The sequence below is a fragment of the Mesitornis unicolor genome, unplaced genomic scaffold, assembly GCF_000695765.1.
Source record: "Mesitornis unicolor isolate BGI_N332 unplaced genomic scaffold, ASM69576v1 scaffold860, whole genome shotgun sequence".
Classification (NCBI taxonomy): domain Eukaryota; kingdom Metazoa; phylum Chordata; class Aves; order Mesitornithiformes; family Mesitornithidae; genus Mesitornis; species Mesitornis unicolor.
The window spans coordinates 18676-33777 of record NW_010160029.1 but is presented as its reverse complement, the minus strand read 5'-3'; the positions used below and the strand labels follow the sequence as shown (position 1 = coordinate 33777).

Below are 15102 nucleotides of genomic sequence, written 5' to 3'. Positions count from 1 at the left end.
CTGTTGTAGCCGCAGCGCCTGTGATGGGGCTGTCCCACAAGTTGTTTCTCTCCTGCAGTGGGTCACAGTGTATTGTTTCTTGCACTGTTCTGTGCATTTCCTTTTCTTTCTCTCATGTGTTATCTCATCCTCTTCTTGAAGCCACATGATGTATTTCAACTCATATTCTTTTCTCCTCAATGCAATGTTCCTCTTCACTCCTTTCCCTCTCTTCTTTTTCCACCTCTTCCTCAATCCTTTTATCAGAGGTGTGGTAAGGCTTTTCTAAAGTCTGAACTCTGTTTTGCTTCTGAAGGAACCATTTTGTATAAAGAATAGTCTATAAATATGCAATATACTACATTGAATCTGTAGGCAAGAATGATTTTTTTTTTTGGTTGTTCAGATGTGTGTATTTCACCAAGTTTAAGTTATTTCTGAATATGCAAATCTGATTCAAGTTAGGAAGGAGACAACTGAATTTCACTGTTAACCAGGTGATAAAATTTTGGGCCAGTACAGAACTCTCTTGCCTCCTCTGAGAAGTGGTTTTGTGCATTTTGTTAGTCTGTTCGAATCAAAGTATAGCAGGTTGTCTTGAACCAATGTATCTTGAAGTTCTTAAGTAACAGTAACGGATCAGCTTGGTATGCTCAAAAATATGTGTGAGACTGCTTTCCTGAACCTAGTGTTTCTTCTCACTTTTATCCCTAAGCCTTGGGGTTTTTGGTGAGTGTTGTGAATCTGTGATATCAGTCATGCTCATTAGGAGCTTGCAGATTTAACCAGAGAGATTAAGTTCAAGAACACCAGCTTGTCTGTTGCCATGTCTTGACTGATTTTCAGCTCTGAGGACACTCAGAGCACTCGGTGGTTGTACTCAGTGATACTCGGTGAGAGTTTTTTCCAGCGCTCAACCTAGGTGCTCCTTCCTGGCTCTTGAAGATAAATGTGGTTTAAGTTTGGTGTAGTCAGGGCGAGGCTCTTGCTCCTGTCCCCAGCTTTCTGCTGGAGTCTAAACGCCATTTACCTTACCAGTCTAGCCCTGCAGCTTGTTTCCAGCTAGCTAAATGTAGGATACTAAGAGCAGAGCATCAGGAAAGTCTGTAGTCTTGTGCTGTGGTAATAATAACAATTAAAAACCAAAGTGGTATGAACAAAAGGAACAGGAGACAGGCTGGTGGTGGAGGGAAGGTGCAAGTCCCTTTAATCTCTAATATAAGTGTCTGTAGATAGAGCTACATAAAGGAGCAGACGGGTGCCTGCAGATGCAGGAAGGTGTGAGCCCTACACATGGGATTGCTGGCTGGAAGTTCAGGTTGACCTGTTCCTCTACACATGCTGCATAGCAAGGTGGGAGTTGGCTTCAGTTCTTCTAGAAGACCCCCCCATTTTTGGTTGAAATTGTTACTCTAAATGAGCAATTGGAAATATATACTCGGGTCTAGTCAGCAGATGCTGCAAATTAGCAGTTCGGCTTTGGCTCAGGGAGAGACCTGACTTCAGTTTTAGGCATTGCTTGGATCTAGTTATGGCATTAAGTTGAACTTTTTTTTTAATAGACCTAGTACATTATCTCTTTTAGAGCTGGGAAATGGTACTTATAGGAACTCCAAGTGTTGGGGTTATTGGCCTTGGAGCTGAAGTTTAGTTCTCTGAAACTTGAAACAGTGCTCACATTATTGAGAAAGCCAGGAATTTCTTGTATGGCGGCTCTTAATGTAGTTACTCTGTTTTCAATATTTATTGATTCTACATATGATCTGTTGAAAAACTAAGAAAATTGCAGAAGCGAACCCAATTCAGAAGGAATCACAGCTTACAGTGCAATTTTAATGGCAAGCAGTCGGATGGTAGGCTACTAACCACCCAGTAGTTTTCAGTAAACACTGAGATTACTTGCAGTAGTAACTTACTTCCTTCTCTCAATGGACGGAAAAGTGTTGCACACATCATAGCCCTCCTTCATAACCTCTGGCTCTAAAACCAGACCTGTCGTGTCTCACTTGTGCCCATTAACCGAGCCGTTTGCTTACATAGCCATGATGGTAGTTTATGATTTTTCAAGTATACGGGATAGCTTCAGATGTGATGGGTTGAAGTACGTAGGAGATTCTTTGTGAAAATACGTGGTACTTGCTATTAGGGCCTCCCCGCACCCAAGTCCTCATTCCATATGGCTGTTAAAATCAGGATAAATGTGTCCTACAATCAAGAGTGTAGCTAGGAGAGAAAAAATGCTGTTAAAGTTGCAGTGTTGCAGCGAGCTTCCCACCACCCCAAACTTAACCGTTTTTCATTAATATTTACTTCTGAAATCTTTTTTTTTAATATCACAAGAATATTTTCAGTCTCTACCTCCAGCCACAGAACTGCTTTCAGGAGGTGAGAAATCTTGTCAGATACTAGAGGGTCTTTGTTTATTTGGGAATGCAATGACAGTTCTTAAACTGACTTAATTTAAAGCAAATGGAATTAAGTTGGTAATGAAGAACCAATCTCCTTATTTATCTCTCATCATACTCTGAAGCAGTCCCAAGTACTACAGCAGCCTTCTGCTATTTGTTTAGAGCTGTAAGAGATGCAGGAAATGGGAGGGGAATATGCTTACGTTTTTGACTAGCAACTGCCTCGTTACTTGAGAGCTGTCTATGTTTTTTGTTTATTAGTAGTATTGTTTGTGTGTAGTATCACTCAAACATCTGCTTGAGTTGGCTCCAATTAGAAATATAATGTGAGGAAACTGATGGGGTACAAAGAAACAAGATGGCGTTGGTCAATGTAAGTGATTTTGGTGCATAAGTATAGAGTACCTAATGGCAAGATTCTCTGTGTGTTATGATAAAGCAGTGTTGGATAGAAAGTTTTTCTAAATGTAGGAAAAAGTGTGAAGGTGCTTCCTTGAAAGCCTAACTTGTGAGTGATGAGGCCTGCTCAGTTGACAGGTTGAAGTCAGCATCTTGATTTAGCTGGTGACACCGCAGGGTTAGAATGTAACTTTTTTGGAAAGCATTTCCATAATGCAGAGATATAAATGTCTGAAATGTGTATAAGTATATATAAAGAGCTTTTAGATGGTAGAGGTAGGTAAGAGCTCTGACCTTGAGCTAACTGCTAAAAGTCTGAGAGGTTGTTGGATGCTGAGACTTGGTTTTGGTGGAAGGGAGATAGTAACTTTCTATGACAGTAAAGATTACAGGAATATGGTATTTGCATATAGGACACGATTTAAGTATTTCTGAGAGTTGCTGCTTGTTGTGTGATTTTTTTTTTTATTATTATTTTTTTCTTTGAGGATTGGAGGTGTTGGTTTTTTGAGCACATGGATAAAGTATCTTTTCAATGTTTTGGGAACTGCCAATTTTAAAGTGGTAGGCTTGAGATAAGGAAAAAATCCCCATTCCCAATTGCAAGTACTGTTGCAATTTTTGCCTTCCTCTGTTAAAATTACTTAGGAATTTCACCTGTTAGATTGCCTGGTTACTGTAGACCTTAAGACATTAATAAGACTTTTTAGACAGGTTTTCCATGGCACATCAGTTGTTGCTAGTCCCTCACAGGAGAGTGTTCTGAGACCTTGGATGGAATAAATATTTTGTGAGCATATCTGAAGTGTATCTCTTGCAGTGAAAGAATACAAGAATGAGGCAGGCATGTATGATATCTTCCCCAAGTTGTCTTCCAAATATGAACTGTTTTAAACTCAGGGTTCCTGAGTGACAGTGCTTTATAGGTGGTAACCCTCCATCCAGTCTCCATTAAAGACTTGCTATGGATACTGCGAGTTTGTGTCTTGTGGTAAGGAATTCCACAGGCACAATTATATGTGTTGTGAGTAATAATATTCTGTGTTGGTCTTTAAATCTGCCAAATGCTACCTCTGCATACTTTGTACTGGGGGAAATAAAGGCTTCTGAAAAAAGCCGTTTTCTCAGAAGGCCTAGTACAAGGCCTAGGACAAAAAGAAATGGCTAAAACTAGTCATAACTTTAGTAACAGTATTAGGAGATTTGTGATGTTGTAGTGAAGTCTAGTAGGAAAGAAGATAATGGAGTGGAGGGGCTTCTAATTCCAAGTACTTTATGAACAAGATCGTATAACTTGCTTATGTTAGCAGCCGTGAATGATTTTGATTTCCCAAGAAATCTCTTCTGGCCAGATCCCAGTTCCTGGGAAGGAACAATCTGAAAGCACATGAGCAGTCCTGAATGCTGGAGCATGGAAAGTTAGAAAAATTGGTGTTTAGGTGTAAGAAACGATAGGCAGTTGAAAGGCATCAGGTAGTGATGGTTCTTGCTTTTAATCTGTGCGTAACCTGTGCTGGCTAGGGTGGTAAGGAGCTGCTCAGTTTAGGGAGTTTACAGGGAGTCCGTTCTCACAGCTCTGGTGCCTGCTCTCTTTTCTGTCAGCATGGACAAGTGAGCGAGGAGTGGATCTGGTAGTTTTGAATTTCATTTTTGTCTTTAGTGGTCTGAGTAGTGACAGTGAAACTAGGAGGGGAAAAAAAAGGAGTAGCAGATGCTCTTCCTGCTTTAAGAAAACTCAGTGACCTCCAAGTACTTCAGGTGTCTGCAGATTCTGCATAGGGTCACATCATTGTGCATTTTCACCCACCATGAGGCCTAAAATCTACCTATGGCTGCTTCTGAACCAAAAGTAGTACTTTGGCAAAAAAGTTTCCCTTTCTTCTGCATTCAGCTCCAGAAGATTTTCTGGGTTTGGTTTTGTTTTGTTTTGCCTTTTTTTAAAGTATAAGAGCAGTTAGAGGCGATTCGTGTAAAAACTCAGCATAAATTTGAGCCAGTGAAGTTCCTTTATTATGTGTTGGTATGCTTCATATAAGTGTCATAAGTATGTATTAGAAAGTTCTCAAAATGCCAATGTGAGACCCAGTTTTTAAAAGGGAGAACTTGTATTTTTAAGACTTGGAGAAACTAAATGGGATTATGAGTGCTGTGCATTGGGACAACTCTTATGTCAGGTTTCTCACTCTTGTCACACCTTGGTTAATTGGTACATCTGTCTTTTAATTAGACAAGCAATCGTGTGGTCTTCAGTGCATCTTGAGGACTGGAAGAATCAGATCTTTTTACCCTACCTAAATTCTTAGCATAAATTAATTCATCATGCATGCACAACTTGGATCCTTCAAATGTTCTGGTTTTAAATCTGGTACTCGATACATTTCTTTTAACTTAAGATTTGTGTCTTGCTTTCTGCAGTGCATGCAGAGATTTGTGCCTCGCTCAAGCTTACCAAGTAGGAAGCACTGAATTTCTATTGACATTCAAGCTGTCCTACCAGTTTCACCTGTCAGGTATAAGAAAAATTCAGAGAAGGAATGTTCAAGCAGCTGCATAAGCTAGTTTCTTGCTTTTAGTTACATACCTGGTTTAACATGATTAACTTTTTCTAATCAAAAGAATTAAGTCTCATGTCAAATCAAACATGCAGCAGAAATGAGTTTTTACAGCCTATGCCAATGGATGCTTGCTGAATGTATCTGAATATTTTAGAATTTTATGCATCATAAGAACAAACTGGTAGAATGAAGTAAATAGTAGCTTACTTTCGAGTAAATTTTATTTGATTTTTTTTTTTTTTTAATACTTGGATCCTCAGAGCTGTTGGCCTGCCTATCCTATTGCTGAAAGGCAAAATCAAATTAGAGACTAAATTACCAGTTTTGACTGGGAAGAAATTTAACCATGAAGGCATCTTTTAGGCTGTCAATAAGTAAGCAAAATGTTAGTGCATCGCAGGAGCTGTACAGTGAAATAGACTTTACAGCTACCTTGAGTAAGTCCTTCCTGCCTAGGAAAGCCTGGAAAACGTGTCTCTGGGAGGTGTGTGGTGAAGATGAGCAGCAGTTCTGCAGCAGACTGTACTGGGGTCTGGTTTGAGTGGAGCTAATTTTCTTCACAGCAGCTCATGCAGTATTGTGTTTTAGGCTGGTGACCAAAACAGTGCAAATAACATAGCAACGTGTTAGCTATTTGCTGAGCAGTGCTTGCGTGAGGTCAATGCTCTCTATGTTTCCCACTGCCCCCAGCAAGTAGCCTGAGGAGGGGACACAGCGGGGACAGCTGCCCCCAGATGACTAAAGGGATATTCCATGCAGTATAATACCCACCATGCAGGCTGAACTCAGTGCTGGATAAATGAAAAGCAGTATGTGTTGAAAGAAGAGGAATTTAATCTACTTCAGTTTTATTCACACACAGTCTTAGATTGCAAAGTTAAACAGTATTGAAAGCTTGCCATTATAAAATCGATGGCTTGTCATCTAGAATGACTCGTGCAACATTAATCACTGCTTTTTAAGAATATTCCTCAAGTGATGAGGGCTTAGTGATTTCTTAAGAGATGGAAGGTCTGTGTGTAGAGAATAATGAATGATAGAGGAAAATGTTGTTTGGAGTGCGTTTCCTTTACCTCATGATGTGCTTAGGCAGGCGCTTGAGGGAGTGGAGTGCAAGTCACAGATCTGAAAATAATCAGAAGAAATATTTTAATTCCATGTCTAGTAGATCATACTTAAATTCATGGCTTCTTGCGTTGTTTAAGTAAACTAAGCAACCAAAGCTTTAATATTTGTAGAGAATGTATACACTACCTGGAGGTGAAAGTATCTGCTTGTTTTTAGGACCAGTTGCAACAGTTCAGAGAGGAATGTGAATTCCTGCCCTTCTGCGGTACAGTTTCTTGCCCCCTTGTCTTTAAAGCATTTGGAGTGAGATCATCTGAGACAGGATACTATGCAAGTGGGCTCTGGGTCTGACCTGTTAGAAAGATTTACTTAAACTATTTGGTAGCTTAAATTTCTAATGTGTTTGGAGAGCAGCCAGCTGACTTTTTTGTCACTTGAAGAGAAACCTCAAAGTCTTGGGTTTTGATTCACTTCTATGGGTATGGATGTTTTTCTAGATGAGCATTTCTCTCAAGTCTGAAGTCTAAAGCCATTTTTTCCAAACTTCTTTTTTAAAAATTTTTTTATTTAGTGGGTCACAGTCAGCCTTCACAACTTCTGGCACTCATATTCACCCTAACTAAAACTTTGAGATGGCGATCCTGCTGTCTACTATAGCCCTATAAGAGATCAGTGTTCTTCTGATCAGTTTGGGAGCTGTCTCTCAAAAGCTTGAAAAATGGTCGTGTGAAGGCTGCTGTTTGACCAGGCACAGCAGGTTTGATCCAGTGTAGATTAGTGATGATACACTACTCTTGAGCAAATATTTCTGTATTAACATAAATCAGTCCATCGTGCCCTACAAGTGAGTACCTCTTAATTGCGTTGGAGGTGCAAGTGCGTGCTGGTAACCAGTGTCTTTGCAAGTTCAATAGGATGCGTTTGATGGAATGGTAATGGCCTTGTAAAAATAGGCAAATTCTGTTCAGCTTCCCTTGGAAACAAGATTTAGTGCCATGGATTTGTCTCCTGTTTCTTATTAACGTGCTTCATTAAGAGTGTGTGTTCTTAAATGCTGCTTTCTCTTGGAGGTTGGTCAGAGCTTCATGCTCTGAAATCCAGAACAGCTGTGTCTGAAAGCCGTTTTCTTCATTTTATAGAGGATGTGATGTTCAGTATCATCTTATGTCCTCTTTGCCACACAGGGGGTTAATTTTATGTTTGTGCTGTAATAAGTGCCTGACTGATTTTCTTAAACATCCATCCTTCATACCTAAGATAAGAAACTAAATGTGGATGTCATGTTTGGATTTTTACCGGAAAAATCTGACGTGTCAGATGGCAAACTAGTTATTAGGCAAAATTAAAGCTTAGCTTATTTCTCTCCAAACACACTAAAGTCTGTGAACACGTTGCTGGCATTTTTTTAGTCATATAGGTACCAGGGCGGGGAGAAGTGTGATCTTTTGAGATATATGTGTTGAGGTAAGTAAATCAGCACTCAAAAGTGGTATTTCAAAATCCATACTACTTGGAATACTCTTGCTATTGTACCCAGTACCCTGTTTAACTGTTTAGAAATTTTCTGAACCTGTAAGGTATGTTACATGTGCCTTACATACATAACACTTGGCTAAAGTGAGCTGAACTGCAGTGCTAGGCTGAGGAAAAAAATGGAAGCAGCTACCTAGTTTTGAGAAGCCTAACACTAGATGCCTAGAGCTGTCCAGCCTCTCCACTTTGAGAGAACACCTTTACATTGATTTTTGAAGTGCTTGTCAGTCTCTTCAGTCTCTTTATTGCTGTAAAATATTGGAAACTGCACTGGTGTGAGGAAGCATTTTTAACTTACTGAGACACTGCCAGTTTCTGCTCCAATGTTAGAAAAGTGATGTAAGAGTTATTTAGGGATGTAGCCCTGAATTTCTTACTGAATTGAGAATGACCTGATTTACAGAAATAAATGCTTTATTATGCATTGCTTAAATACTTGCGGCTGCAGCACTAAATTTCTATCAGCAATGTTGTCCATAGAAATAGTTTACGTGAGTAAAAGAAATGAGGAAATTAAGTGCTATAGTTGTGAATAATCTGTTTAGGTAGTAAGACTCTCAGAATTTGGGGAATCTAGAATAACTTTCATTTGTTTCCGTGAGATTTCACGCTTGCAGAGTTGAGCGTGTGTTTTGGTGTCTTCCTGAATCACTACTTGCCTGATACACGAGGCACAACTAAATTACTTTCTCTGGTATATTTTTACTCGCTGGGCACATCTTACAGTCTGTATTGGCAGCTTCTGTACTATTCCTTAGTATTGTGTAGCCCATGCTCTGTGCTTTTGAAATTTGTTTGCTGATTCAACTTTAAGATTGTTATAAAAACCTAAACCTCTTCTGATCTACAAATCGTAGGTATATAAGTAACTTAAAGAGAAAACTCTTAGCAATTATAGTTTGGAAACAGATCCCCTAATTCAGCAAGGTGCATTTCTAGGTGGTAACCATTGTGAAATGTATTTAGATTCTCTTAGTTAAAAAGAGAGGGATCAAAATATAATGGATGGACGTGGACAGAATGTGTTTGAAAATAATATTAAGCATTCTTTGTTCAATAAAATGCAGACTTTATTCGGTTTACTGGATTACAGTCATAAGGGTGTGCATTTTGGAGCTGATCAGAAATTTTTTCGGGGGAACCAATTTTGTCCAAAAATGCTGATGTAATTCAGTTGAAATCCTCTGTGGGAATCTTGTCCAAACTCTTGATGGCATTGATAAACCCACTTTGGTTCCTGCCTGCTGTGCTGGAGCTGCCAAATCCTGGCAGACGGTTTGGGAGCTTGGTGGGTCAGGGGCTGTGCCACGGTGGGGCTCCCTGCACTCCCAGGCTTGGGGGCTACATCCCTCCAGCTGAGGTTGAGTAGGAAGCTGTTCTGAAACCTCTACTTTGGGGAGAGCCTGTTTGTTAGCTGGAAAAATGCAACCAAACAAAAAAATTGGTTTACTTTTCTTAAGAGTGAGTCGCTCTCCGAATCACTTTCTCGGAGCAGGGTTTTTCTTTAACATGGCCATGATTTGAGTGTAAGAAGAGGATGGTGGAGAAGAGGTTTTAGAGGGGAATGCTTTGCAGGTTGAGATTTCTGCTTTACAGCAAGTACTGGTAGGGACTGAAGCAGGGGGCTGAAGGGCTACGTGCACAGATGGTGATAGACCGTACTGTACCCGTCTGGGAAAATGATTAATCAATACCACAGGGATTTATTCTAGTATTTAGTTCTTTTAATTTAGCCTTCTGTTCTCCGCTCAGGAGTTCTGTGAGAGAATGTTCTAAATGTGATGCTGATTCAGGATCCTGGTGATTTTAAGAGAAATCAAAACAGTTCCCTCACTGTTTTTTAACTGGATCTTGTTGCAAATGGCAGTGAAGAGAACAAATGTTCTATCTACGTTTCTAATTGCGAGTTGCGTAAATATGGCTCACATTTTAATGAAGGGAACTTAGGGAAGTAATACTGAGGAACAGTGCATGACAAGAGAGCGAGAGGCTTAATGCATGTTTTTCGTAGTCCTATTGCACTTGGTAGCTGTAGGCAACCTTCATTCTGATACTTCCCAAGTTTTGAGAGCTTGCTTTTCTGGCCTCAATGATCTCTTAAAACAAAGCTTGTAACTTGATAAATCTTATTTTCAGCAGAATTAAAAAGAAAGGGAAAAAACCCTAAAAATATCCTGAAGTGGCATTATTTATGCCAATGTAATTCATTAAGAGAGTTGGAAATTTTCAGTTCTGGATGTAGATCTTGGCTTCACGAATTACTGGGAAATGTTGTTGTCCTTTATTGGAGGATCAGTGCTGAAGGAAGAAAACACCTTCTAGTAAGCACAAGGCTCCTTCCTTCTTTCCCTTCATCTCTTCTTTAACGTTAGTCACCTTTCCGCTGCTTGGCTTTTCCTCCTTGTCCGGTTCCATTCCCTCATCCAGGTGTAGATTTTACTCCTCTTGTTTCTTTTAATACTTACTGCCTTGACATTTTCTGCCTGAGCTAGAACCTCTCCCCCCTCTATGCACAGTTCTAATGCTTTGCATAGGCAGCCCCTTCCCCCTGGTGCTCCCTATCCGAAATGAGCTGTCTTTTCTCCTCGTCACGTCATGAAAGCTTCCTATTCAGGATGTGCTTCCTTTGCCTCCCCAGCTGTTTCAACCAGTTCTCCCCTCCATGGCAGTTCATTGCATCTTTGTTTTCCTCTGCCTTATTTAGTGCTTCAGTCTGTCTTCCCTGTGTCCTGCTTGGTTGTTTCCCACCAACCTACTGATGGCAATCTCCTCTCCCAATGTACACGTGCTTTACCTGCCCTGTTCTTCACTTTGTCCTGCTTCTCTCCTCCCACTTCTCCTTCATGCCCAACCACTTTCCTGGCTCTCTTCATTCCCCTTTTCCCCTGCAGTCAGTCCGTCACCTTCTCAGTATTTGAATTTCTTCTTCCACCATGGGTACTGGTGGTGAAGTAACAGGTTGCTGGAAAGGTAGACCTGAAATGTCTGGAGGGGTTCTACCTCGGTCCAGTGGGTTCTGTCCTTACAGGACAATTCCCTTGAGCTGAGAAACACTCACTTGCTCCATCAGAGTGGCTCATGATTGGACCTGATGTGTGTGGGATGTTGGAGCACATCTCTGAAATCCTCAGAGATTTTAGTCAAATTCTTTAAATATTTAATCTGTATTTGTAAATATGTACATTGGAAGCAGGGATAACTTGTCACCTGTCACTGAGGGGAAAGACAGGTTCTTTTAGGGATCCTTGGCAGTATGATGGCAGCCCTAAATCCTAGTTATGATTAAAACTTTATTTTCTTAACATGACATTATGATTAACATAGCGCAGAATTTATGATTAGAATGGCACAGGATTTCTACAAGCAGCATCAGTATAGTGGAATTTGTAAGTAACATAATACAGAATTTATAATACAACTTACATTATAATTTCTAATCACCTACACTCTCTGCAGATTGGGCCAAATCTTAGTATGTGGTTTGCCACATCAATCTAACAAACATAATCTAGACTTTAAATTCATATAAAGGAATCCGAGCCACTCTCTCAATGCTGGAGGGCAGCAGTGGATGGTGGAGGCATACCTGGCCATGGTGGGCCTCAAGTCTCATGTCCAGCAGCAGCTCTGGTCCAAGTTGCCCCCTTAGGACTTAAAACTGCTTGATCTTATAGGCAGTGCTCTGGGTGCTGTTAAGCTTCATTGTTCTGTGACAGAGCCATCACCACCACCCAGGGGACTGGGAGCCTGGGACCTTCAAGGCCAGCAAGGAGGGGAGTAATCACACTGGCATCCAGGAACCTTGAGGGAAGGGAAGAAGAGATCTATTTGGTTTGTCCGCTTGGTTCATCGGACCTTCAGAGCTAGATAACAAGGGAAAAGAGAACGAATATGTGACCCACTCATGGTTTATACGTTGCTCTATTACTCAGTGCCTCCTCCTCACCCAGGGAAGGGGTTTGGGAAAGAGAAAGGAGATTCGTAGGTTGAAATAGAAATATATTTAATAAAATAATGATCATAAAACCTAATAATAATAGTTATAATATAAAATAAACAGAGTTCTACTCAGACAATATTGTGGGGGAGCAGGCCTCGGGAGTAGGATGGTAAACAAGATGACATCTTGAGATGTCAGCCACAGAAGAGGGAGCAGGAGGGAGAGAAAGAGAAGGAGGAGGACCATCGCCAGCAAACTCCTCAATTTATAGTGAATGTGATGTTGATGGTATGAATAGTTTTAATTGGTCAGCTTTGGGTTGACTCCCCTAGGTTTCTGCTCCTCCCAGCCTCTGCATCTGTTTATCTCTAGACTGCTGAAGGCCTTGACCACTACGGCAACCTGCATACCAGCATTATCTGAAGCCTATAACAAAGTTTTATCACTTTGTTCCCATGAAATAGTGGTGTAGTCCTTACAAAGTTTGCAGTTTTCGTCAACAGAAAACTGACTCTTAAAATTCTGTGCCACTAAACCAGGACACCCACTGTGTCACAGAGAATGGCTGCTGACCTCATGAAGTGGCGTTAGCTATGCTAACCATAGTACCAGGGGTCGGGAGCAGGGGGTACCAGTCACAGAATGACCCTATGAATGGTTGTTTTCAATATGAACTATTACTTTGGTAGAGACTTCAGCAACAGAGGGCTGAGTTTTATAATGGAAAATCATTGACAATATTGATAATAATAGGTGCTCCCAGGCTCCCTCTTAATACCAGTGACAAATATTAATAATAATTAAAGAAGTTTGTGATTGAAAGCCACAGTGTTAACTTCTGGATGGAAAGAATTTACTTGGATTAATAAAAAGATGCATTAACAAGTAATAGAGTGCATGAAACAAAGTCACTTAAGGCTGAGTATCAAAATTCTAAAGCAATAAGCTATAGGATGGTTTTTTCCAGTTCGCTTTTCTAAAATGTTTACCTGTTGACCAGATGAAATGCACAAGTATCCTTTAAGAAGCGCTTTCATATTAGTGTGAGGAAGATTGTGAAGCAAAATACTCCTTTAATTTGTCTCTTCTGAGAGAGCGTATCTTTGAGTTCTAGAAATGCAGTATATAGTGTAACCTCAGGTGATGATCACAAAGCTACTTGAAATAGACTGCTACTTTTCACTGTCATCCTTAAGTAGGACATAGGGCCTCTAAATACCCATGGAAATTTAAGCGCAAGGAGCAAAAACTAGGCTCTGATCCAAAGCCAGCTGAAGCTGATTAAGAGTCTGCTTTTGGCTACTGAGGCCTCTTGCTTAGGCCACTAGCAAGCTAAAATTGAGTCTCAGGTGTTCAGACAGACTTTTTGGGTTAGTTTAGTCTTTGGGTTTTGGGGTTTGTTTTTTTTAGTTTGTCTTGGAGGTGCTGTCCGTGATTATAGGAGATGTTCCAGTGTGTATACCAACTGAAGTGTGATATATTTTCACTGTTAAGTTCTAGAAGTAGTAAGTGGATGATACTCAACACCCTAACTACACTTAATCATCAGATTATGTATTGTTCTGTTTTGGACCTGACACTGGACACCTTAAATCACCGATATACCTAGAGGTGATGTACTTGTTCCTGTAAAATATGCCTACACCTAGAATAAACTAGAGGCATGGAAAATATCTTTACTTTGCATAGTTTGCAGTTGTTTGGCTATTTTCAGTGTGCTTCTCCATTCTTCCAGTCCTGTTAGATATTTAAACTTTTCAGATACTGAGAAGAGAAGAGTACTCTTTTCAAATAGGAAGTGTTTGTAGATTTGAAAATACAGGTTAAAATGAGAGGTGATATTCAGCCTGACTCAGGTGATTGTTTTATTTTATTTGTTTGCATGGTTATTGTCTATTTTGGAAATAGAAAATAAAATGTTTGCATTTTATCATACTGGTTTTTTGAGTGCAGTCCAAGTTAGCTCTTTCATTTTAACTCTACTTGGTGTGTTTCCCCACTTGATTTTGTAACTTGGCCTGAACTTTTTGTAGATGCACGTAGTTATTGACTATCTGTGTGCTGTCTTGCCTTTTTCAAGACAAAAAGAGCTGGAAAGTCACTTTTAGAGTTGGGTCAAGTTTTCATTCCAAACATTAATAGAAATGTGGAGCTTGATCTCTCTTCTAGCTGATCTAGAATGCTTATATCCTAACCACCAATAAAGTTTTCCACAGGACAAAAAAAGACTTTGAGAAACTCTCACCTAGCATTCTGTAAAGCATCATGAAAAGTGGGTTTTAGGACTTGAGGGTCAAAATGTTTACATAAGTTTTGGGGGGATAAATTGGAACTTGTTTTAGTTAATTTCTTTTACATTCGACCTCTAGGTTCCAGCAAGATGTGGGGTGACGGTCCGAGACAGCCTAAAGAAAGCTCTGATGATGAGAGGTCTTATTCCAGAATGCTGTGCTGTTTACAGGATACAAGATGGGTATGGTTTGTTTGTGGTGGTTTTTACTCTTAGAACTCTCGTCTTGGAGTTACCCAGTACGGCCAGTTCTATCCAACATTGTGCAGGTTGTTTTCAGAGTTCGGAATTATATGATACTTCGCACTGAGGCAATTTGTGCCTTGAAGCCGTGTCTAAAAATAATGGCAGACCCCTGGAAAAAGATTTAATCACTTCAAGAACAGGCATAATATAGAGTAATATGAACTTACAGACTGCAGGCACAACAGTCATAAGGCAAACTCATGCTAACCAAACAAATATTAAATTATTTTTGTCAACTTTTTTTGTTTTATTTAAATTAGTTATAGTGCTTAACTGTAAGCTCAGTTAAGAATGCACTATAACCAATTTAAATAAAACAAAAAAAACCTCCTAATTGACTTCCTGTAGGGGAAAGAAAAAAAAGAATTTCCAGTCTTAGAAAGTTTGCAGATAATTTTACTGTACAAAATTAGCCATCTCTTTGGAGCTTTTATGGAACAGGTACTTTCACAAGCATTTTATTTGATGAGAAAGATATCAGTCACCTTGGAACCAAGGGATCAGCCACTACTGGAGTGAATTGCAAAAGTTTTGTTCATGCAGTTCGTCCAGGGAAGGTGTGCATTCCTTGGTGTGTGCTAAGCTTAACATCCTGCCTTTAAAGTTTCCTGCAGTTAGAGACTGGGTGGCAAACCCCAAGAGTGCAGCTTTCTGCCTGATCTCACACCGTCAGCAGGCGACCCG

The 15102-nt window shown here is 40.0% G+C and overlaps 1 protein-coding gene across 1 annotated transcript in view; it reads left to right on the top strand.

Moving 5' to 3' along the window:
* Positions 1–15102, top strand: part of LOC104543796 (serine/threonine-protein kinase B-raf) — a gene marked incomplete at both ends in the record, with an annotated part of 46662 nt that overhangs the window by 13247 nt on the left and 18313 nt on the right. The window contains one exon of the mRNA XM_010188486.1: positions 14252–14355. Coding sequence (XP_010186788.1) covers positions 14252–14355 — 104 coding nt within the window. The remainder of the gene's footprint in view (positions 1–14251; positions 14356–15102) is intronic.